This window comes from Maniola jurtina, chromosome 10, assembly GCF_905333055.1.
Source record: "Maniola jurtina chromosome 10, ilManJurt1.1, whole genome shotgun sequence".
Lineage (NCBI taxonomy): Eukaryota > Metazoa > Arthropoda > Insecta > Lepidoptera > Nymphalidae > Maniola > Maniola jurtina.
The window spans coordinates 2,412,485-2,438,816 of record NC_060038.1 but is presented as its reverse complement, the minus strand read 5'-3'; the positions used below and the strand labels follow the sequence as shown (position 1 = coordinate 2,438,816).

Genomic DNA, 26,332 nt, shown 5'->3' with positions numbered 1-26,332 from the left:
CGGAAGCTGGATGCCGCGTTTGAACGCTCCACTCCGCCCAAATCACCATTCAGCTATCAAGTCAAGCTTATTTATTACTTATTAGCTGATGCCCGCGACTTTATTCGCGTGGATTTAGGTATTTAAAATCCCGTGGAAACTGCGATTTTCCGGGATAAAAAGTCATATGTCCGTCCCCGCGATGTAAGCTAACTCTGTACGCATCAAAATTGGTTAAACTGTTGGGCCGTGAAAAGCTATCTGCTAGCAGATAGACAGACAGACACACGTTCGCATTAATATTAGTATGGATAGTATGGAAGTATGGATGAAGCCAATTTGTAAAGTGTAAAGTCATCGCTTGAACAATGATAGCGAACCTCCCCGCCTTGACCTTTTTGTGCAGTTCGTTGCAAACACGCTCGCCACCTCGCTGAAATCGATCGCTAATCCAAACGTTCAGGAGTCTTATTATAACTAAGTGCTATGATAATATTGTCTTTGTAAAGTACTGAGTATATTCTATTGAATATTTTTATAAACCAAGGCATTTTGTATTTACCTTAGTTAATTACTACTATCCATATTACAAAATACGAAGGTGTGGTAATTTGTCCTTCAATCACGTCGCAACGGAGCAATGGATCGATGTGATTTTTGCATGGATAAAAATGGGAAAGCTGACTGACTGACTGAACTATCAACCCTCAGATCTAACTGTACGAATCGGTCTGAAAGGCGAGTTCCTACTATTAATATGACGTAGACATTCGCTAAGAAAGGATTTTTGAAAATTGAACCCCTAAGGGTGTAACATAGGGGTTTGTGGTAGTCCACGCGGATGAAGTCGCGGGCACAAGCTCGTATTTAATAAAACCTCAGCAGCACATATCAATATTAATCGCTTGTACTGGTGAAGCAACATTGATTCATGTCGATAACCATAGATTCCTTGTTTGGCACATCAAACGCCTAGTTAGTAACATAATCCCGGTTTCCCCGATATACTCGTAACTCGTACGCTATTATCAGTCAAGTGTCACTAACTATTACAGAAAGCAATTTCTTCAATGTCATTTCACTCGTCTCAGATTACAAGAGACCAGTTTCTCTAACTACTAATCTCATAAAACCTAGACAGGTTCCAAAATACTAACTACTACCTTTTTCCCGCGGTTTCATCCGCGTGATATAAAATTTATTGCCTGCACTCGAACATAATGTACCTACACGTGGTTATCAGTGAAAGAATTTTCAGAATTCAATCATTAGTTCTGGATATTAACACCTCTTTACAATATTAATTTAAGTAAGTTACAACGTAAGGTATGAAACAAGTAAGGTACATACGTTAAAAAAAAATATTTTTAAAGGCGTTGTATGCTGAAATTCGATTTCTACATACGATATGCATTTTTTTGCTACATGGAACACGGTGAAGTAGTAAAGAGATAATTTTACGGGTAATATTATCTCCTTACTGCTTGAATAGTTTCATAGAACAATTAATATTCTCTTGTATACATCCTTGAAAGGTTTTATTAAAGATATATAATATTTCACCGGAACTATAGAACATTCCGAGAGCTCCTCTACATTCTGTGACGCTTTATTATCTATCTACTTAACTTATTTTTCATTTTAGCGTTAAGATTAATCTGTGATTTAGTATAGACGAGAAAACCGTTTTGTACAGAGGTTGCCTTTATAATGTAGACATAGAATAAGGTCAGATTTTCCAGTTTCCTACCGGGATAGGGAATAAGGAAGGTTTAGTAAAATCAACTGTCGGAATGGGGGCAGCGGGAACTAATTAATATATCAACAGCTTTAAAACCTGGGTCTTGAAACTTAAATTCTTTCATGTAGCCCGCAACGTAGACCTTTTGCAACGTAGACCTATTGCCGTGGCGGTTAAGATACTACTAGATTATAAGTATTTTTGAATTATTGTAACTTTTTAGAGTTCCGTACCCGATGGGTGCCAACGACGGGACCGTATTACTAAGCCTCCGTTGTCCGTCAGTCTGTCTGTCAACGGACTGTATCTCGTGAACTGTAATAGGTAGAGTTGAAATTTTCACAGGTATATTACTATTGACGTTATAACAACAAATAAAAAAAAATAAAAAAAACCGCCGAGCGATTTGAAAATAAAAAAATAAAACGTGTTATTTCTTGTAGGATGGTACGGAATCCTTCGTGTGCGAGTCCGACTCGCGCTTGGCCGATTTTTATAAATTATTCATTAGGGTCATATCAACACGTCCTTCAGTTCAGTGCTGGCCATTGTGTTCACAATGAAAGCAAAGTGCGATAACGTTTAGCCTTATTTAAAAAAAATACATTAATTGAAGTATTATTCACTTTATATACTTTGGATTGTTGTATTTTTAGTTCAAAACAAATAGCTTAAGGTTCCTTGCCAAGAGTTCACATGTCCACCAGACCCTATTTTCATACAGATGAAGTCGTCCGCAAAAGTTAGTTAGTTTTCTGACTTCTACATCCATACTTATCCATATGCTGTTGAACCCGATTAATTTGCTGAGCCTGAAATTTCGCATCAGGAAACGGACAAAGCATACTTTTTATCTAAGGAAAACAAAAATTCTCATATTGAACTTACAACAAAACTACTAAACACTCCTATAAGTGTGCATTTTCATTATCAATAATAAAGTTGTAAATTAATTAAGTAGGCTACTTACGTGAGTAAAACACACAGGTGTAATCGCGGCCGAACATTAGTATAGATCACGCGGTCTTTAGTACGAGAACGCTACGAGTAAACTTGCATGCAATGTGTGTGATATAGTCGATACGCATTAGTTAATAGTTTTCTATTCCTAGTTTAACATTCGTGCCCAAAGACGCCAGTATACCTACACAATGAAACGAGAGAAATCACCTCCTAACTTGGTACTTACATTTTAAGTTTTCTTTTTTGTAACCTGTCATTTGTATTTTTGGTGCAATAAAGTATAATAAGTAATCATACATACTGGCAGCGATTATGCCGAACTTTAAATTAATAGGATCATAGCATTCATTACTAAAGATGTGTCATTATCATGATGATGATGAGATATCTTCAACCCATCGCCAGCTCAGTACTGAGTACAGGTCTCATCTCAGAATGAGGGATTTAGGCCATAGTCTGCCACACTGGCCCAGTGCGGATTGGCAGACTTCACACATGTTTGAAATAAAAGCTCTCAGGCATGCCGGTTTTCTCATGATATTTTTCTTCATCGTGCAAACAAATGATATATTAATTGCTTAAAACGCACATAACTCCGAAAAGCTAGAGATGCGTGCACGGGATCGAAACCCCCCGACCTCCCTAATAAAAACCACTTGGCTATCACCGCTTTAAAAGATGTCTGCGATTACTACATTTTTATCATGTCAAAAATGGTGCCTACTGAACACGTTCGTACGTTCAATAACAAAGTTCCTGTTGAAGGGTTTATACAATTTTCTTCATTTTTCCAGTGCCTTCTCTTCAAAAATTTTCCCTACTGTTAGAGCAGGTTTACCGCCCATAGCTGCTAGCCCATAGCTGCTAGCCCATAGCATAGTTTGATAGCTACAGTTTTCTTTACGATTGCAATCACCTGTTATTGGCCGACACTCTTTCACTATTGGCTGGAATACATTGTTGCAGCAAGAAACCCGTAAATTATACAAATGACAATACTTTAGATCGTAGAAATGTTTGATGCAGCTTTTTCACAATCGCCCATCGGATCAATAAGCCATGAGGCAATGGTTCCAACAAATCTGTATAAAATAAACATACTCATTATGCAACCAGTTTCTAGTCAAAGCAATTAGTTCAAACGTGTACATTACAATTTTCTTCTCACATAACTTTCACACTTAAAAACGTTGAGTATTCTAAAAACTTGTTTATCACTGACTATTCCGCGTAGACTTTTACGTATTTTTCTGCATGTCACTGACTTAGATACATCACCAGCGGCGACTTTTTGTTGTGGTGCAGCCGCGCATATCTTGAACGCGATTTTGAATCGCGACAACAGCGATACAGATGGACAATCGTGGACAAAGGTACTCGGGCCAGCGACACATGCTATTGTATCGCGATCTTTTTACGGCTGTATCGGTGTAAAAAGTCGCGCTGAGTGAGCGATCTCCCATGGTTATGTTTAGCTACTACATATTTCGGGTTTCGTATAGTAAAACAAGGAACCCTTATAGTATCGTCTTATCTCTTTGTTAAATCCATTTTATTTAGTTCAACAAAAAACCAGCCGAGCATTTTCGGAAAATCATATTGCGTAGTGAGGTTCCGAGCTTCATTACCTATTCACTAAATTATTAAATAAAAAGTTTGAAAAACTTCTTTTAACTAAAAGGTTATTTTAGTGTACTAAATAGAATTGAACTCACGAAGACAAAGTACAGCATGTTCCTCGATAAAGTGCAAAAGGATGCAACTAGACCATAAATTATTTATTATTAAGTAGGTACTTAAAAAAAAAATAGAAAAAAAAAATTAAAGGCGCAAAGGCCGACCTCTGCTGACGTCAGGGAATAATCGATCTCCTGAAAACTATGTAAACGAACTCTAAACTTAGGTAGAATCTATACTAATAAATAAAATTAGAGTGTCTGTCTGTAATTTCGAAATAACTACCACATATTAAGGTCATATGGTTATTTGAACGATACTATAACTGAATCACACGTTTTTAAAATTTTTGTCTGTCTGTCTGTCTGTCTGTCTGTTTGAAAAGGCTAATCTTGGGAACGGCTGAACCGATTTTGACGGGATTTTCACAGACAAGTAGAGAATTGACCAGGGAGTAACATAGGCTACTTTTTTAACCGACTTTCAAAAAGGGAGTTGTGTTTTTCTACCTATGTACACCGAAATCTCCGAGATTTCTGAACCGATTTGCGTCATTTCTTTTTTAATCGATAGAGGAACTTTGCGACATTGTTTCATAAAAAATTTGGAGTCCAACTCTTCAATCCTGATGCTGCAGGGGATCTGACTAATCCACGCGGGCGAAGCTGCGGGCATCAGCTAGTAGATAATAAAATCACGTTGTGTAGGCAAACCAGCTTTAATAAACGCAACCCTTACTTCGTGTCGCATAAACGTGACCTAGCGCGACAGGGTAAGTAATAAAAAAAAAAATACTTTTTAATGAAACCGGTCGTAAGTATATAGTCGATTCCGAAAAACCTGCATTGTCAATCATTATTACAATCTCAATTGTTGTGATTAGCTGAACTTATCATATTCTTGTTGCAACAATGCACTGTAGTGTGTGTAGTGCCAATAGTGAGCTAGTGTCGGCCAATACACTAGCTGTCACTCTACCGTAATCGAGCCCACTGAAAACCTGCATCAATCATAATTACAATCGCAAAAATTGTTGGGACTTGCTGAATTTATGATATTCTTCTAGCAACACTCATCATAGTTAACTCTGCCTATAGTGTGCGAGTGTGGGCCAATCACCGCGTATTAAATCGTGCTTTTGACATGAAAGTTGAGTCATAGAGCAAATATAGCAGTTCTTTCACAAAATTCATGCACTATGCATATAATACGTCACAATTTCCGAACGTGCGCCTATAGCGCCAACTACGTTCAAAACATTTGAGTTGTCAAACGTCTTTCCACAACGCGTGTAACGCACATCAAATCTAACACTCTTATTAGTTTTCGCACATAATTAGGCGCGGTGTGAATTAATCAGTTTTGGCAAGTTAATTTTGAAAACCGCGATTACCATTGCCGCCTGTGATGTAGTCAACGGAGTACCCCAAAGATGCTAAGCATCTCCAGTACCAGCTAGCATCGGTAAGTGATTGTTACATTCATAACTTTCTGGCCAAAACTATATTTACGCTACATATTTTAGCCGGATATTGAATTAATCACCACGGCGTTTAAGGATTTGTGCTGGCTCTCATTATATTTATTGCTAAATTCCCATGCACATGTGACAAAAGTTTTCAGAACTACCTACATACTTACTAGCCGGGATCTCATCGTCATTTCTCTTTAACTGCGCAATGTTTTTCGATAAGACTAGTGTGTATAGTGTTTGTTTATGATATTCTAGCTATCTCAATCAATATTTCAACAAATGATATCATATTTTGCAAATTTTATTTACTTTTTAACACGCGGTTGAAATCAACTCCTGCGCTCGCCCGCTCCATGTTGCGGTGTCATAAAGGTAGGGCCACATCGGTGGGTTATAGTTGAAATGAAATGGTTGGTCTTGTTTCTTTGAACTAGGCAAGTAATAGTTTCAGTAATCCTAATGTTAACGCGTGAAAGAGAAGTTTCTTTCAACAGCATTTAACGCATTGTTGACTGCATTAATACTAATGAAACGGAGTTTAGAGTTCAATCTAGGGACTTGAATATGATTAAAAGACAATTTCGCACCGTCCACGGTAAAATAGAAAAATAACAAAAAAAAAAGGTGACTTCAACTCGGAACATCATTTCGAGATTCAAAATTAATTTGCATGGGATAAGATAAAAAATTATTTAAAAAAAAATGTTTGAATCATGTGGCCCAACCTTTATGTTAAAACCATTTACTTAACTTACCCTACTAATTCTATATCAATGGAACGCTTTTTAACCCCCGACCCAAAAAGAGGGGTGTTATAAGTTTGACGTGTGTATCTGTGTATCTGTGTGTCTGTGTATCTGTGTATCTGTGTATCTGTGTATCTGTCTGTGGCATCGTAGCGCCTAAACGAATGAACCGATTTTAATTTAGTTTTTTTTGTTTGAAAGGTGGCTTGATCGAGAGTGTTCTTAGCTATAATCTAAAAAAATTGGTTCAGCCGTTTAAGAGTTATCAGCTCTTTTCTAGTTTTCTTGTAGAAAAGAAGGTTAGATAACCGTTAGGTTCATAATATTATGTCAATAGACAAATGTCAAGCTGTCAAGATGGACGTTGCCTAAATACATAATTATTTATTTGAAAATGATGTTTTGGAAAACTCAAATACTTTGGATCGTCGGGGGTGTTATAAATTTTTAATTTACACTTGTTATAATCTATTCAATTCTTTAGTGCACCATACTAAAGAATTGTCAAATATTCAACGTCTTTACGTGACGAACCGTTTAATGTTATAAAATCTCTTCCCATATCATATTGAAACACGAAGGATTCCGTACGATTATACAAAAAATAATTATTTAATATTTTTAGGGTTCTGTACCTCAAAAGCAAAAACGAAACCCTTATAGGATCACTTTGTCGTCTGTCTGTTTGTATGTCTGTCCGTCCGTCCGTCAGTCTGTTGGTCTGTCTGTCTGTCCGTCCGTCCGTCCGTCCGTCGTGTCTGTCAAGAACCTATAGGGTACTTATACCTATAGGGTTTTCGAATTTATTCCTTTACTTGAGCTATAAGACCTACCTACCTGCCAAATTTCATGATTCTAGGTCAACGGGAAGTACGCTTTAGTTTTTGATTCTCTTGACCGGCCTTGACAGACACGACAAACAGACAGACAACGAAGTGATCCTATAAGGGTTCTATTTTCTCGGGAGGTATGGAACCTTAAAAATAGAAAATTTTAATACCTGCGCAGAACTCAGTGTTAATAAATAAAGTTAAAATAAATCAATAAAACGTGTTATTTATGAGCCCATATTGCTCTTAATAATTACCTACTTCCAGAACTTTCCTTAAACTCGTAACTACTAAGTTTGTTAATATCAAAGTCAGTATCAAGCTGGCTGTCTGATCAACCTTTCCGCATCTCTTCTTAGTAGTGGTACAAAATATACATTTAATAATAGGTATGGTAGTGGTCCGAACTTCGAACTACTAACTTTGCCTTTGCCCTTGTATCGTATTCTGAAATCACTACCCATATTATAAATGTGAAAGTGTGTTCGTTTGTTGGTTTATCTTTCAATCACGTCGCAACAGAGTAACGACGTATAGTTAAACTGTATAGTGACATAGGCTACTTTTTATCCCGAAAAATCAAGGAATTCCCACGGGATTTTTAAAACTCCAAACCCAAGCGTAGGCACGAAGTCCCGGGCATCAGCTAGTAAGAACCTTATATGGTAGTGGCGGCTCGGCAGATGTATCAAATCGCAGAAGCCGTGCTTCTAAGCCACAGAACTCCAAATATATGAAGTGTTCTAAGCATATGCAATATAGCTATTGCAATAACCAAATGTATAACGTGATAATGTTTAAATAAAGGAAAACAAGTGGCCAAACTAAGACCTAAGAAAAAAAAATATATGGTAGTGCTTCGAACTACAACTTTGCCTTTGCCCTTGTATCTGTTATTAGTAATTACTTTTTCGATATTTCGCTACTAGTTCAGCTTTAACGGTGATTGCTGTTTGCAATTTTAGAGGACATTTCCTTGATTTTGTTTATGGCCGGTACCTAACTGTCCTTTCTTTGATATTAAGAGGGGTTTCTCCGTCACTCGCTTCATACAAACGTAGTTCCAATTTCATTTGAATATTAAGCAACCAAAGTCCATGAAATTTTGCAGACATATTCTAGAAAATATTTATATCTATTAATTAGTTTGTAAAGATGCGTATTGTTGTCCCAGTGTACATCCTACAGAATCTGCATAAAATTTTCATAGCTTAGCATAAATCATCGTATTAGGAAAAGGGATCGATGATCTACATTAACTAAAGTATAATGATAAAGTCGCCTTTAAATTCGCATTTTCGAATATCTCTCAAAGAAGGAAAGACTTGTGCGCTGGGGCTAGATACTTGTAATTTTACACAGTTTTAATTTTTGCACAATTTTAAACAGTAGCTTTCTTTTATGACGTAGGTTCTGGGTAAAAACTGATTTTTGAAATTTCACCACGAAGGCGATGAAAGTCCTTTCAAATTCCATGCAAATAGATATTCGAGCTTTGGGTCAAAACTGATTGATGTTTCCCGATGTTCGGGAATTCCACTTTCAAGGGATTTTCAAAAGATCTACACGAGCGAAGCCACGGCGGGTCAGCTAGTATATTATAACAATAGGTATGTGCCTAGTCTTCAGCTTGAGGCCTGAGGAAGTGTTAGGGGCGCCGGGATAACCAAACCTTAACATTAGGTAGAAACAAGTAGTGATGTGTGGCACAGCATTCAAAGAATATATAACAATATGCACCCCTCTGTAAAGCTACAAAATAATATGACTGCAACGTGTTAGACACAGGAAACCACGTGTCAGCTCGACCAACCTGCGTCACAGATCCTTGACGGATTAAGTCCATTGGATATCCTGTCCTAAATCATTGAGATTTTGTACGATAAGTTTTACGTGTGACTTGTTGTAGTTAACCTTTGTATTGATTTTTTTTTTAATTTGAAATCAGAAATAAGTGTGTGGTAATCCAAACAAGCAACCGCCCAAACCACAGAGGAAGGTACCCAAACTCTGAATATATAAAGTTAATAAAAAGTAAAGTTTGTCATCCATTATTTTCTCTAAATATATATTTCGCTAGATGATGCCTGCGACTTTCCTCCTTGGATATCGGCTTTTAAAAATCTCGAGGGAACTCTTTGGTTTCCCGGGATAAAAGTAGCCAGTAGCCATAGCCGCGACTTCGTCCACGTGGATTGAGTTTTTTTTTATTCTGTGGGAACTTTGATTTTTCTGACAAATCAACAAACAAACACACTTTCGCATTTATAATATTAGTTAGGATTCGATTGTATATACGCGAAGACAAGTACAGTTTATTTTAAACTGAGCGTAACTTGGTTTATAAGTAAGTAACATAATTACTTTACAATAATCCCTGAAGAAAGTGCTAGTGCATATTGTTTGCTTCCTTGTATATGGGGGAAAGCCTTAATTGAATTTGTCTCCTTATCTGATAAACGGTTATCTTATCTCCAATTAGTCAGTTACTACGCAAGAAAACTAAACAACCTTTGAATAACATCGACATGTGGTAACTGGGTCCTCAAACCGATCATAGCTCGACACTCCACTCTGTTACAGGACTGAAAAAATAGCATCAGACCATCAAATCCTCCCGCATATAACTTTACTAACGGCCGAAATTATTGTTATTGATAATAATAAATGAATCTTATCTGTAATCTGTCGAGATGTTATTTTAGCAATAGGGATGATGACTAGTACTCAAATCATGGACTTTTTATCAAACTTCAGAAACGCTCAGGCATGGGAGTTTGTATGAAATACACGGATGCGACGTCTTACACATTTGACGGAGGTACTTACCTACTTTTTTAGTTACATTGATAATTTCAAATGGTTAGCAAAATGAAAACTACCAGTGAATGTGGGTTTACGAATTTTGGAAGACCCTATCACACTAATATTATAAAGGCGAAAGTTTGTGTGTATGTGTGTGTGTGTACCCATAAGTAGCAACGTTTTTATTGTCAAAAATTGTATGGTCTTTTTTGACAAATAACAATGTGAATGTTGCCTAGTAAACTTACGACGGATAGATTAAATTAATTACATTATTAATTTTGGCCATCAGACTACCTACGGGATTTCCTTTCGACAAACACTGTCAATCTCAAGTTTCGCGCTATTAGGGATGATGCAGCTCTCTTTTATACAAAAGAAATCATGATATCGATCTCAGTTTGTGACTCGATGCCACGAAGTAACAAGCAACTACAAAATACATAGACTTTGGGTTTTTGCGTCGCGAGTTTATAATAAACATGTTGTGAGTACCTACCATTTAAATCAATGTACAATTTTATCTCCAGGATTTCTCCGAAGACATTGGCATAAATGGGTATACGCAGATAAATAATATCTGCGTGGATGTTCTCAAAATTAAAACTACAAAACAACGTTTGTTTACTTTATGTGTTTGTTTGTTTTAATGAGGAGGAAAGCGGGTTTTTTGGAATACATATATAAGGAATTTTACTTGGAGATATTATTTTACACGATTTGTTTCCTTAAAACGTATCATTATTATCATCATCATCTCAACCCTTATTGATTATTATTATCAGACTTCACATAACTTTAAGAACATTATGAACAGTAGGCATCTGGGCCGGTATCCTGACGACGTTTTCCTTCACCGTTAAAACAAGACGCGATATTTAGTTACCTAAAACGCACATAACTTCAATAAATTATAGAGGTGCGTGACCGGAACCAAACCCCGGACCCCGAGAATAGATGACGTCTTGATCACTAGGTTATTATCGCTTTTTGACCTAAGTCATTTTGTAATAAATTATCTCGTAAAGATTGGCCTCAGAAATAGTTTCCCATAAAGTACCTATTCCCTTCTAGAATTTTCTCATGGCAAATTTTAATTTCGAGTGTTCCGCCCTCTTAGCACGACAGTTGTGATTATCATTGCTACATCGCAATTTTTGTGATTAGCTGAAAAGGTTTTCTTGATGCAAAAGAATGTTCATTTTAGATAATAGCAGAGTGAACTAGAGTGAGGTAACTCTCGGTTTGATCCTGAATCAACGATATGTCAAATATTAGGCTATGGTGACGTAAACTCATTCAAAAATAGGGGGGCTACTTTAGGGCTATCTACGTCAAATGCACTAAACATTAGACGCCTGCCAGAGAGATTTGTTTGAAGTTTCCTATCTGTGACAATAGTGAGAAATTGTCAGATAAATATATAATCAGAGTTGATTGAGATCATCTGCCGTGGTAGGTAATCGAGAATGCAGTCGATATTTTTCGATATTTTAAAATTACTAAGTAAGTAGGTATATGGAATGTTCATCAAAACAGTCTTCTATCTATTTGGGTTGTTTTTCAGAAATACAAAATATTAGAACTATAAAACGCTTTTTCCTCGGAACTACCTTTTCTGACATACTGCCACCTTGATTACCACGGCCAGTGTTGCTGTCCAATCACGCTGCTAGCTACTGGGTCTTCTAGTTCTAGATATCTAGTACAACCGGCCAGACTCCGTCCACGTCGCCGTCGTCACAAATGCCCATTCGATCCCCTCACATTCCTACGACCTGTGCTTACGACATAGTGTATTGTTAAGCTAAGTGTCCACTAGTAATAAAACTTGCAGAAGTTAACTCTCTAGTAAGTGACTGCCGTCATTTCTGATGATTTTCTTCTTCTTTTTAATATTACAAAAAAAAAAAGCGGAAAATGAATTTTAAATTAAAGACTAAGTTTTAATGCTACTCTACTAACAATAGGCTCACGACTGGCACCTAGTCGAGTCGCGAGGTTTGACAGTTTTAAATTAAATTGCCTGTCCTTTTCTTATTAGATTTGTAAGAAAAAGATGCGAATACTTTAAAATTTAGTTGCGATCAGGATCAAAACCAGTGTTTGTACACTCACAGTAAGTGAACTTCTGTAAGTTTTGTGTACAAAGTGACTGCCGACTCGCAAATTTTATTGCGAATGGACACAGCATTACAAATAAGTACCTATAATATGAGCTATACTTAATATGGTTTAAAATAAAAGTTATAATAACTGATAACATTGTTCGAAGTACAAATAAAAATATGAATTAATCCATTTATCAATTAAAAAGTTACTACTAGCATTTACATTGGACATGGTTTGTTCCGAACCGAGATATTAAATCATAAAGTCACAAGATATGGTTATTTTATTTTAATCCTTATGTGCATTCATTTAGGATCTATATTGATATTCAAACTAGCAATACTATGCACATTCAAAATCCCCTCGAAGGTCGTTACTGCAATGTAGCGAGCTTTAATACAGAGGTTTATTTTTTCAAATGTCATTCTCACTCTACTATTTTAATTGACATTTAATTATTAAAGCAGCTTACGTCAGTCGTCATGTGAACCGCGGAATACGACCCGCGAGCAAAGGGTTGGTTGGAAAAAGACCACAGAAATTAGAATAGGTATAGAAGTGGTAAAGAAGCGTGAAATAGTCGTAAAAACGGTATTTACAAGTTAATTTTCAGTTTATGGCTTTGGTATTTGGTATTGCGTGGACTCGCCATGAGTATCTATCTGCACTATGTGTCAACTGTCATATCAAAAGTGCTATTTCATACGGTAAACCGTACTTTTGACGTGACTGTTGACACTTAGAGGGCATATGGCGAGTCCACTTACGCATCATAATATTATGTTTCTTTGAATTAATTTTATTGCTTACTAGCGACCCGCCCCGGCTTCGCACGGCCCACGGGTGGACATTTATTTTTTCTATTTTCCGGGATAAAATATAACCTATACGGATTCGGAAGAATCCCTCTAAGTAATAGTAAAAGAAATTTTGAAATCGGTCCAGTAGTTTTTGAGCCTATTCAATACAAACATACAAAAATACAAAAATACAAAGGTTTCCTCTTTATAATATTAGTATAGATAGGTACTCTAAATCGGCGGCACCCTTCCCGACCTTAAAGACAGTAGATAGATACCATTTCTATTTCCTTTAGAATTCTGTGTATGAGAAAGGATGGAAATATTAAAACTTCACTGGTACACTTTAACTTTTTTACAATGGGTCGAAGAGTTCTTTCCTCGGTCGAGCTTTTATCAGAATATTCCGCCAGCGTGTAAAAGTTGGTTTACATTTACATAAGCCTAGGAGGTTATAGTATAGGTACGACAATATAGGTCAATGGGAAATTTGAACCTACGAACTTTTGACTTTTAGTAGTAGAACTACATCACAAAACCCAGGTGTGTGTTTCTTCGGGCTCATTTCAATTATCCACAGATATTATAAACTCTTAATAAGCAAAGCTCATACATTTAAATTCTAAAAAGTGAATACAATTCGTACGCTTGTGCGCGGGACATACATGCGCGTAACGGCACTGACTAGGTACATAGATACTGGCGCAGTGTTTACGCAGCTTGGAGTAAAAGGATCCCTACAAGCATGCCTCAAAATACGGCTATAGAAGCGGTTGCAATACAAGACGTCTTTACAATGCTCCCTTTTCTTGGCACAGGCATCGGCAAGCTATCGGGCGAAGGCAAGCACCTCGCGGACCCGGAGGTGTTGCGGCGGCTGACGTCTTCAGTGTCTTGCGCACTGGACGAGGCGGCCGCCGCCCTCACGCGCATGCGCAGCGACCAGCCGCCCGCGCTCCACCGGCACCACCACCAGGACAAGCCGTGAGTACCACCACCACTAGACCCACTGTAGCTAGTCGCATCGTCATCATTATCATCAGCATGCCATGAAAAATAAAACAGATAAACTGAGAGTCATGATGATCATGGCTATGGTTATCATCATGAACATCATCATAATTCTCAGTTTTTTATCTGTTATACAGTTCCAAGGATATTATTTAGGAATTGTATAGAATGCCTAGGAAATATATGAAATGGCAAACGATAAATTATATATTTTATACTTTGCCGAAACAGACTCTGTATTTCATGGAATGGCCTGGTATTCCAGAGAATGACAACTACATAACGTTGCCGGTAACATAATAACATGCAATTTTCATTTCTAAAAATATCCAAAACAAATTCGGCACGTTTTGCACATCACGATAGGTAAGAAGGTCTGCTTTCAAATATTACAGCGCCAATACATTGAATAGAAGATATATCACTGAACAATAGAAGGAGCTTTTAGATTGCGAGTCTGTTTTGTAAACATTTGGGATGTTTAACATAACAAACCAGCTTTGACCATATACGGGCGGACGACATACTGACGAAAAATGTAGTTTTATATTTCATTATATCAAGGCTTTTTGGGCAACGTCCGCTTTTTTTTTGATATCAAGTTCATACAAAACCGCAATAATATGTTTCTAATCAAATAATAAATAGAAACGATCTTAATTCATACTTCCTTGTACGTGTAGAAAGTTGACGCGTTCATGATGAATTTGAGATGAATCCCACAAGAAAGCGATGTCTCGTATCGTTCACGATTCAATCGATTCTAGAATCGATTAGCTACGACCTTGCTATCTGCAGCCTTTTTCGGATAATTTAGTAATATCATTTCCGACAGTATGTGCTTTCTGTATAATATACGAGTAGTAAACTAGATGATGGAGGATTTAGGTTTTTTAAAATCCCTTGGGAACTTTCTGATTTTCTAGAACCTAAAGTAGTCTATGTGCGTCTCCAGGATGCAAGCTTTATACCGATCTGTACCAAGTAGACGATGCCCGCAACTATGTCCATGTGGATTAAGGATTTTTAAAAGCCCTGTGGAAACTATGATTTTCTGGAACCAAAAGTAGCTTATGTCCTTCCCTGGAATGTAAACTATCGGTTAGACGGATGGACTGTGGAAAGCTAGCAGACGACGATGTACTATGATGACAATCCGAGATTGAGTCACATAAAAAGCGCTGTATACCTCTCGGATCGTTTACGATAGAGTCATCGATTCTCGTTTCGATTCGATTGAGGCGCAGCGCTGACAATGATTCGTGAAGCTTTGATCTTATCTGATCTAATCATTCTAATACCCAACATGCTTGTTTTTGCGTCATTTAGTAAAGGAATGTATCGTTTTCAGCACGCAGTGCGGGTCAACTGCGACGGGCACGACGCCCACGGTCGCGTCGTCCGTCGGCGCGGACGGAGCGCCTTCTTTAGCGGAGGCCTGTTCGGACGGTGACGTAGGCACGGTTCGGAAACTCCTCACCGAAGGGCGCTCCGTCCACGAGACCACGGAGGAGGGCGAGTCGTTGCTGTCGCTGGCGTGCTCGGCGGGGTACTACGAACTGGCGCAGGTGTTGCTAGCGATGCATGCGAGCGTGGAAGACCGTGGTATCAAGGTGAGATTACAAGATTCTCCTACTAATGTTGACTGACCCGTTAAGAACTAATTTTTATGACATGTATGAAACAAATATTCGATAATGCTTTTCGGGACACGCATTTTGCCGGAGGGTGAATAAATGATGGGGAAAATAAGGCCACGAAGTTGCTGCTGTGTCCAGATACAGCAACATTTTGGCATAAGAACTAATAGTGGAGTAAATAAAGCCGTAAAATAGCCAATCTTAGGAAGTCCTCAGAAACAGCTCCGATTTTGATGTTTTTTTTTTTAAATTCTTGTTTTTTATACATTATTTAAAATCAGAAAAGTTTTGAAGCGGGGAAATAATTTTTAGTATTTTTTTATCCATATGTGCGATATTTATTTACGAAGTCCAGAAAAACGCTACCTTCTCTTTGAGAAGTTGTAAAGGGGGTCAAATGCTACAAATCACCTCTGAACACTTATGGGCACAAACCGCCCGTTTTTGAGTTATTGATCGTTTTCAGAAAAATACGTATTTGTTTCTTTTAAAATTCATTAAAAAAAAAGTAAGGCATATTGACGACTTTTTATTTAATTTCTAAGTACTAGACATCTCAATTAATAATTGTGAATACTAAAATAAAAATAATCTTTGTAGGTTTCCCGGTTAGGGATCCAAGACTGTACCAGTTTCATAATTTCTATTGGGCTACTTCGCCAAAAATGCAATTTTTTTTTAAAGTTACAGAAATCTTTGGCCTGCAAATTATTTGCAAAGCTTCTACACATTCTCAGCTATCTAATGATGTACAAAACTTTAAAATAAGTTGAAAATTTGCTAAAAAAAACGATAAAATAATAGCACAAGGAAGAAATTTCTTAACTCTTAAATTTTAAACAAATCGTTCCTTTCGATCAATTGAGCTATCCTGTGGCCGATTTTATGATCAGACTTGACCAAATCACATATTCACAGTAAACTGTTACCTCTTTCTAAGTAGAGACTACCTCTAAACAAAGAAAAAACGATTTGAAAAAAATTTAAGCGTTAAGAATTTTCTCCCTTGTGCTATTATTTTATCATTTTTTTAGCTAATTTTCAACTTATTTTAAAGTTTTGTACATCATTAGATAGCTGAAAATGTGTAGAAGCTTTGCAAATAATTTGCAGGCCAAAGATTTCTGTAACTTTAAAAAAAAATTGCATTTTTGGCGAAGTAGCCCAATAGAAATTATGAAACTGGTACAGTCTTGGATCCCTAACCGGGAAACCTACAAAGATTATTTTTATTTTAGTATTCACAATTATTAATTGAGATGTCTAGTACTTAGAAATTAAATAAAAAGTCGGCAATATGCCTTACTTTTTTTTTAATGAATTTTAAAAGAAACAAATACGTATTTTTCTGAAAACGATCAATAACTCAAAAACGGGCGGTTTTTGCCCATAAGTGTTCAGAGGTGATTTGTAGCATTTGACCCCCTCTACAACTTCTCAAAGAGAAGGTAGCGTTTTTCTGGACTTCGTGTATAAATATCGCACATATGGATAAAAAAATACTAAAAAATATTTCCCCGCTTCAAAACGTTTCTGATTTTAAATAATGTATAAAAAACAAGAATTTAAAAAAAAAATCATCAAAATTGGAGCTGTTTTGAGGACTTCCGACGAAAATGCTTCGTTTACTCCACTATAATGAGACAGTAACTGAATGGTGATTACATTAGGATGACAATGGTTCGAGTGATAGATATTGTTAGTAAGCATGGATAGTCGTTATTTGGAGAAAATGGTCAACAAGTTGTTTCCGTGTCTCCAGGGCGACTGTACGCCCCTGATGGAGGCAGCGAGCGCGGGCCACGTGGACATCGTGCGGCTGCTGGTGGCGCACGGCGCGGACGTCAACGCCGTGTCGGGGTCGGGCAACACGCCGCTCATGTACGCGTGCGCGGGCGGCCACGAGGAGTGCGTGCGCGCGCTGCTCGAGAATGGCGCCAACGTCGAGGACCACAACGAGAACGGACACACTCCGCTCATGGAGGTTAGTAGAACTCTTATGAAGCAGGAATCCTGCGTAGGATCACAGAGGAAGCTGTCCTGTTAAGAAGTCAGAGATAGGCTGATTGCGTTATGAGCTGACTGACCCTCACTTATTGAATTACTTAGAGCACTAGCATGCTGTCACTCCTCAAGGCGGCATCATGCACTCGCTCACTTCTGAGCATCAACTGTAATACATCAATTCCTATTGCCATGCCATCACATTAAATCGAAGATCAATTTAAAATTCATCACTAATGAATTTTCAGTTTCTCAAATGAGTTTCTCCAAGCACAGCCCTTTTAAGAAGGTCAACTCAATTTTGTGTCACCAGGCGGCGTCAGCAGGCCACGTGGGCGTCGCTAAGATCCTCCTCGAGCACGGCGCGGGCATCAACACCCACTCCAACGAGTTCAAGGAGTCTGCCCTAACACTCGCATGCTACAAGGGCCACCTCGACATGGTGCGGTTCCTCCTCGCCGCGGGCGCCGATCGCGAGCACAAGACCGACGAAATGCACACCGCGCTCATGGAGGCCAGCATGGACGGACACGTGGAGGTCGCGCGACTGTTGCTCGACTCGGGCGCACAGGTATCTATTGTTGCTCAACCTCCATTTCAAAGAGTTCAAGCTCAGGGTATCAATGATCCTTAGGCAATTTTTTTTGTAATAGTGTTACAGAAGTTAGACTAATGTGATGTAACTGTAATCACTATGGCATATATTCTGATTGCTACATTAATTTCTACTGATTTTGTTTTGCCAATGTTCAAGGCATTTTGAGAAAGTTTTCTTCATCCTAGCTGGTACCTTGTAGTGAACCATCTCTCTCTACAGACCGTTCATTATAACTTCTCCCTTGCTGTCATGCTGGCAACATTGCTTGTCAGGTTTTACCTTGCGAAGTGCAATGATGCCAACATTCGCATCCGTCATTGCTAACGATCGTGACCTGTTTTCATCAATCACATAATATGGGTTTTCTTGAGATAATAATCCGCTGACTTGCTAGATCCACATACAACTCAACTAAGAGCACGATTTCGAGTATTGTTTTCACGATTATTATCACCATTGTGATAACTAGGGTTAATCCCAAAACTATATATTTTGACAAGCTGTTAGTGTACCCCCGGATACTCATATGCCGTTGTAACTATTGGTGCAGGTGAACATGCCCACGGACAGCTTCGAGTCGCCGCTGACGCTGGCGGCATGCGGCGGCCATGTTGAGTTAGCCATGCTTTTACTGGAGCGGGGAGCCAACATCGAGGAGGTCAATGACGAGGGGTACACGCCGCTCATGGAAGCTGCCAGAGAAGGTGAGAACAAGTACAAGACCCAAACACACCCATCAACGCACCCATACACGCATCCAGCACACATGTTATACCCACGGCAACATACGCACGTACAACATTGAAAATTGAAATGAATATTGAATAGCTGTTTATTTTTTGAAAAGGCTGGATAATTTTGTTCACTGTGTCCTCATATTCCAGGTCATGAGGAAATGGTAGCACTACTTTTGGGCCAAGGGGCGTCAATCAACGCGCAGACTGACGAGACGCAAGAGACAGCCCTGACACTGGCCTGCTGCGGCGGTTTCCTCGAAGTGGCAGACTTCCTCCTCAAAGCTGGCGCTGATGTAGAACTCGGCGCCTCCACTCCTCTAATGGAAGCCTCGCAGGAGGGACATCTAGAGCTGGTCCGGTGAGTTGCTCTATAAGAAACTAAGGAGTTGTAAATATGGAGCTCAAGAGACAACCCTGACGCCTAGCCTGCTGTGGCGGTTTCCTCAAAGTGAGAGATGTCCTCCTCAAGGCTGGTGCTGATTAGGAGATCAGTCCACGTCGGAATCTCCACTCCAATAGTATTTAAATCGTAAGATGCCAGCCGTTACTCTACGATAGCGGTGATGGAATTTTCCATGTGTGATCTCAACTCTCAACAACAGCGGTGGGTGGGGTGGGTGGGGTGGGGATTATTGCAAGCTAATAAGCCTGCGTGTGGTGCGCCTGGGTGACTGCCTTTCTTATCTGTACGGGAGCTTTGCTCATCTCTTCACGCTTCCTCTTGGCACTGATGTGAGTGCAAAGACAATGCTTCAGGAGCTTCAGGGCGCGCTTGTCCATAATATTTTATTAGTATACTATTATTGGCGTCACTCAGAAAAACAGGTATTATCTAAATATTTTTATCGAATTATTGGAATGTCCTCTCCAAAACCAACACAAAAAAAAACACAAGTTTAATGTGTAAGGTTATCCGAGAGTTTTAATCTAAACAAACTAATGCCAAAATAAATAATTTAATTAGAGCGTGATTGCTATCACAATATCTAATTATTCAGTTCACAATCCAAATACCGAAAATATGCGATATCGCTCCGAATCTCAGAAGGAGACTGAACTAAAACCTTCAAAACACCCGTATTTATGCAAGTTCAATCTTGTTGGCCTCCTAGCAACAGATTGTATGACATCGAATGAGCGAAATATCGATTTTATCAAACTACCTGCATTAGATAAATTAATAATTTTATATTATTTTTGACAACTCAAATCAATTTTTAAAAATAACCTTACAGTTCGGCCGTCCTGAATTTAACACGTCCTCGTGTTTCTAATCAATCTTGTCATGTCAGTCGCGGGCTTCCTTGCCCTAAGTCAAATCCAAATCATGGGCTATCCTGCCCTCCGTCAAATCATTAAAACCTACCCTTGAACTGCCGAACTCTCAGTTTTAATATCAAGTCAACAATAAATCCAAACGACTAACTTCCCATTCGATGTATACAAAATCTGAACCACTTATTGCAAATTACTTTCCAATTCACAAAATACTAAATTATTAAAAAAAACTAAAAATTTTAATCACCAAATCAAACTCAATAAAAATTTTAATCGAATGTGGGTTGTTTACAAAAAGATACCAAAGCGAAATTAAGACAACGTGAGACACGTCCCGCTTCTGAATTATTGGCGTCACTCAGAAAAACAGGTATTATCTAAATATTTTTATCGAATTATTGGAATGTCCTCTCCAAAACCAACACAAAAAAAAACACAAGTTTAATGTGTAAGGTTATCCGAGAGTTTTAATCTAAACAAACTAATGCCAAAATAAATAATTTAATTAGAGCGTGATTGCTATCACAACATCTAATTATTCAGTTCACAATCCAAATACCGAAAATATGCGATATCGCTCCGAATCTCAGAAGGAGACTGAACTAAAACCTTCAAAACACCCGTATTTATGCAAGTTCAATCTTGTTGGCCTCCTAGCAACAGATTGTATGACATCGAATGAGCGAAATATCGATTTTATCAAACTACCTGCATTAGATAAATTAATAATTTTATATTATTTTTGACAACTCAAATCAATTTTTAAAAATAACCTTACACTATTCATTTATATGGTAGCGTCCTGTCGACCGCACCGCTGTCATCCAGGACGGCACCATGAATTTGAAATTGTGTCCACCGCCCTCTTCAGGGCACAACCAACAAGCAAACGCACTAGCATTCATATAGTAGGATAAAACATGCCATTTTGGTTATTTACAGTTACTTGATTGAATCGGGCGCGGACGTGCACGCGCAGACGCAGACGGGCGACACCGCGCTGACGTATGCGTGTGAGAACGGACACACGGACGTAGCGGACGTGCTGCTACGTACGGGCGCAGTGTTGGAGCACGAGAGTGAGGGGGGTCGCACGCCACTCATGAAGGCGTGCCGCGCGGGACATCTGTGCACCGTGCAGTTCCTCGTTGGCAAGGTATGTGTGAAAAAAACACGCAATAATTTCTCGTGACATTCTGTGGCGTTTTTGGCAAAAAAGTAGCGTAGTGAGGAATTTTCAGGAGCTGCAGAACCGAGCGTTTATTTATTCACCTGGATGGAAAATTAATTACAATGAGTACGATAGTTATCAGATCAGCTTGCGTTTGGAACCCTCGTAGCTTCAGTTTTAAGTTGACGTTAAATTATTATCAATATCTATTTCATCTATTTGACTTTTAAAAAGTGTATGTACACAAGTAAGAGTGTCATACTTTGAAGTAAATGATTTGATTTTGACAAGCTTGTTTATTGTTCGGTCGAATTTGCTGCGTTTTGCAGTGCAGTCATAATGACTGCCAATTAATATCGTTAGGATTGAACTATGGGAAGCATCCCGACCAATGGAAAATTTAGCACCATCTGTATTGTACGTGTAGGGTGCCGACGTGAACCGCATGACGGCGAACGGCGACCACACGCCGCTGTCGCTGGCGTGCGCGGGCGGACACGCGGACGTCGTCAAGTTCCTGCTGGCCTGCGACGCCGACCCCTTCCGCAAGCTCAAGGACAATTCCAGCACCCTCATCGAGGCCGCCAAGGGGGGTCACACCGCCGTGGTGCAGCTGCTGCTCGACTACCCGCACTCCGTCATGTTGCCCAGAGGTGCGTACTCGGCATATCCTCCGCAGCTCGAGGATAACTCCGGCACTCTTCATTAAGGCTACTGCCGCATCTCTATCAAAGTGATCCAAAGATCGATGTCCTATCATTGTTACGAGTATGAGCTTAGAGTGTAATAATAATTGATTAAACAAATTTTTTTGAACCCTTTCGTTACACCTCACTCCAATTTGGTAAGTATAAATTGTGGGTTTTGTACCAGGTAACACTGGCACGGAGGAGAGTGGAGGTCTAAGCTCTGCGCAGGCGGCGGCGCTGGGCCTGAGCCACGCGCCTGCGCCCGGCGCGCCCACGCAGCGCGCGTTGCTGCCCGCACACGCGCCGCACCCTCACGTGCACGCGCACCCTCACCCCCACGTGCACGTGCATTCGCACGCGCCACCTGCGCACCCACCCGCGCATCCTCCTGCGCATCCACCCGCGCATCCGCCTGCGCATCCGCCCGCGCATCCACCAGCACCGCTCGCCGCGCCCGCCGAGATGCCGCCTAACTTCGCCAAAGTCTATTTAGATGGTGAGTAGTTACACGAACCATGCTCCGTGATTTATGAGTAGCTTTTCATTTTGCCCATACTATGTGGGGTCGCTGCAACGTGCAACTAAAAGGACATGATCTAAACTCATTGGTCCAATAAACAGGTCGGAAGAAGCAGGGCGGCGGTAACGGTACAGCGCAAGCCGCGCCGCCCGTGAACCCCGCCGCGGTGCCCGCGACTGCGGGTAGTGTGAGCGGTGCAGGCGCCGCGGTGAGTGCGCCCGCGCCCCCGGCAGGCGTGGGCGTTGCGGGCGTGAAACACAAGTGTGGGCGCAAGCAACGCCCCGCCGCACCGCACTCCGACCACCACCTGCCACCCCCGCCCGACATCCTGGAAGACCATGTGAGTATACAGCACTATTTTGTCGTTTACACTATATGCTTATAGGTGTACCGCTTGCCTGACGACTCGCGGAGTAGGTTGCAGGTTGCGCAGGCTGATAGCGATGCTGAATCCCTTGATTTTTCCCTCAACTGTCCTGCAATCAGCACTATCTCACTAGCTGTCTCAGTGAAACTATTCCTATAATCCGTATATAAATAATAAAAATATCCGTGGTGTCCACGATTAATTTTTCCATCAGCAACATCTCTATCCAACTTCTCAAATGATAGTTTTTGGGGAACATACTCTGCCCATGTTCACCGCGGCGAGGAAAACACCTGACTGACGTCAGCCAGTGTAACTTTTGAAGTCAAACTGGGTGGAATGTGTAACTTGTGCCAACAAAGAAACAAATCGAAAATGGAGAAGCTAATTATTTCCTCTCACTTGCACCTCTCACACAACTTTGAGTGACAGGGAATGTTTAATTAGCTAAAGTCCAGCTAAGAAAACTTAGCAAATAAGATAACATTTTTGTTGGTCACTTGTCATGGGCATCACAAAAGCAGTTCCCGAATCAATCAAACTGCAGTATACATATATTTTGGGAACGCACTTACCATTTTTGTTCTATGTCTAAGATTTTAGTCCTGAAGCTTAGGATGAACCGTACTTTTAATATGATAGTTGTCAGTATAGAGCAAAAATGGCAAGTACGTTCTCAAAATGTATGCATTATACCTATTAATATTTTGCATATATCACTTGCTTGGTTCGATTTGACTGCACAATCGCACGCATGCCGTATGCATTCGCTCTTCATTGCATTATAGCAGTCTTCAATAAAGCTGTATAGAGTTTGTGGAAAATCATATGGAGGTACTGGATATATGCTGAAAGTATGTGTTTTTTTACTCAATTACCCAAAGTTGTTTGTTACTGTGTAGTGTCTTTTCATTTGACCTGAACCCTAAAAATAAGCTTTTAACTTTTGTAAAGTACTTCCGCCTTCAATGGTTTCCACTCTCTCGAACTTAGCCGCGTAAAAGGTGATCAGCCACTGTGCAACAGGACTTTGTTTTTCTTATTTTTGATGGTGTTTATACATGAGTTACAACAAGTAAAGTACAACAGTGATAGTCTAGTGCTTAAGACGTCGGCGTCGTATTCTTAGAGTCTGGGGTTCGATTCCCGACACGCGCCTTTAACTTTTCGGAGTTATGTGCGTTTTAAGTATTAAATATTACTTTTCACCTCTCTAGCTCAAACAGGGCGCGTTTGCTGCCCAAAACCAGCGTTTTGCTTAGTCAGTGAGAAAAAGTGTTTTGAATTTAGAACGCTTTGGATTGGCATTTCTTCAATTCATCATCTCAAGAAACGTTCGGAAATGTTGTATATAATATTGCATATTCCATACATTTTATTTCGACAATTTACTCTCTATTTTATTATTCAAAATATTTACTTTTTGTTAATATGTGTTTTAGACATTCACAACATGAAACATAAAAGAAAATTAAAATAAATAATTAATATATGACACAATTCCGAAAGAAATAAAACATGGGAAAACTCAAAAAAAAAAATTCTACGAGGTCTTGAATCTTAATAACAACATACCAATCTAATTTCTTTGTAGATAATTGTTGACAACAAAATGAGTGATTCTAGTGATAATAATTGAAAACCATCATTTATTAAAAGAATCAGTGTCTAACACTGAATTAAACTTTGTTCCGGAAAAGTCGCGTGAAAAATACTTGAAAGCCTTTGAATTAATTATTTAACGATTGGAAACTTGCTAAAAGTGTGAAGAACTACTCAGAAACCGGTTTATCATATAAACACGTAATATACGTGAATATAAAAATTTCTTAGTGTTTCAATAAATAATTATTTTTCTTACATCTTGTGTTTTTTCGCTTTTGAGGTGAAAAGTTGTATGTATCAAACGATAGCAAAGTTTTTGTTTCTTGTGCCTTTGAACCCCTCGCTACACTCAGGATTCTAACTTAGAATTTTTGCACTTAACAATTACGTCCAATATGTGTGCCCCTTTTCAATTTCGAACTAATAAGAATATCATGCTTTTCTGTATTAATAAGTATAACTTTTATATCATCCTATGGGCGATGGTTAATTTGTATAATTTATTCTATTACATATTCTCTTCCATTATTTGTAAACATTAGAACTTCTTACCATCTTTCTATTATATTTTCCTTTCGTAGTCGTTTATATCGTAATATTAAATGTTTCTTTAGGTGGATAGTAGAAAGTTTTCCATATTAAAAAAAATATAATGCTCAATATGATTTATTAGCAAGGCAAACCATGATTTGTGCATCTATATTATCTATCTTTGTTTCAAACGTTTATTTTGAAAAGACTCTTTAATTTTTTTTCTCTCTGACCGTAAAAGGTACCCTTAAAGCAACACACAAGTAGGTTTTTTTTTTATTGGTTTGCCAACACTCAACAGATTAACTACTATACTGCCAAAAAAAGACAAAAAATTGATCCTCATAAGTATAAATTAACTTTCGCCCATAGTGACTCTTGGCTAGATCTACATTTAATCCATCATTTTGTGCTTGCTTTCCATGACCACGTAGATGCGCCACCACAACTTGGTGCATAAGCATAAGCTATCCCTCCCGCCCGGCTTTACCTGGAAGGATGTTAGCAAGAAATGTAGAACTAAAAACAAACTAGAAAAAAAGCTTAATGTGAGTTGTCATTTCAGATACCATGCTACGTAGTGTTGTGGCCAATTTCAGTTTTCCTTTATGATTTTTGTTATCGATATGGAATCAAAAGCCGTGTTTAATCGCCGAATCCATACTAAGATCTGACAAGTAGTCTTAAACAAAGTCTGTGCCTAACAAACTGTGATTAACGATTGATTATTATTTATTATTGGCCAATTCTAGGGATCCCTAAGCTTGTAGTCAAACAAACCAATATTTCTATGAGCGCTAGGTCTAGTGTCAGATTAGTCAATTTCAAAATAATGTACTATTGATTAGATTAATGAAATATAACTTTTTAATTAATAAACTGACCAAAATAAATAAATTGCGGTAGGTCTTTGACTATGACTTCTTGTCAGACCTGCAATAAAACTAGTCAAACTTAGAAGCTTTGCCATAATTATATGTATAACTAAATCAGAGTAGTATTTTATGCAATTTTATGAAGGCTGGAGTTTATTATGTAGTAAGGTTAGCATGCT

General features: G+C 38.8%; 1 protein-coding gene across 18 annotated transcripts in view; it reads left to right on the top strand.

Annotated features, from left to right (window-relative positions):
• LOC123869185 (ankyrin repeat and KH domain-containing protein mask) overlaps positions 1–26,332 on the top strand; it is a 56,381-nt gene that overhangs the window by 6,910 nt on the left and 23,139 nt on the right. For 12 of the 18 annotated variants that reach the window (XM_045911975.1, XM_045911973.1, XM_045911972.1 and 9 more), the window contains 11 exons: positions 13,946–14,111; positions 15,490–15,751; positions 17,541–17,762; positions 18,096–18,353; positions 18,925–19,084; positions 19,265–19,475; positions 21,338–21,551; positions 21,994–22,219; positions 22,440–22,751; positions 22,877–23,115; positions 25,713–25,826. In XM_045911975.1, the coding sequence (XP_045767931.1) occupies positions 13,946–14,111; positions 15,490–15,751; positions 17,541–17,762; positions 18,096–18,353; positions 18,925–19,084; positions 19,265–19,475; positions 21,338–21,551; positions 21,994–22,219; positions 22,440–22,751; positions 22,877–23,115; positions 25,713–25,826 (2,384 nt within the window). Of the gene's footprint in view, positions 1–5,625; positions 5,825–13,945; positions 14,112–15,489; positions 15,752–17,540; positions 17,763–18,095; positions 18,354–18,924; positions 19,085–19,264; positions 19,476–21,337; positions 21,552–21,993; positions 22,220–22,439; positions 22,752–22,876; positions 23,116–25,712; positions 25,827–26,332 lie in introns of those variants that run through there. The other 6 variants (XM_045911982.1, XM_045911976.1, XM_045911974.1 and 3 more) reach the window with 3 other exon arrangements.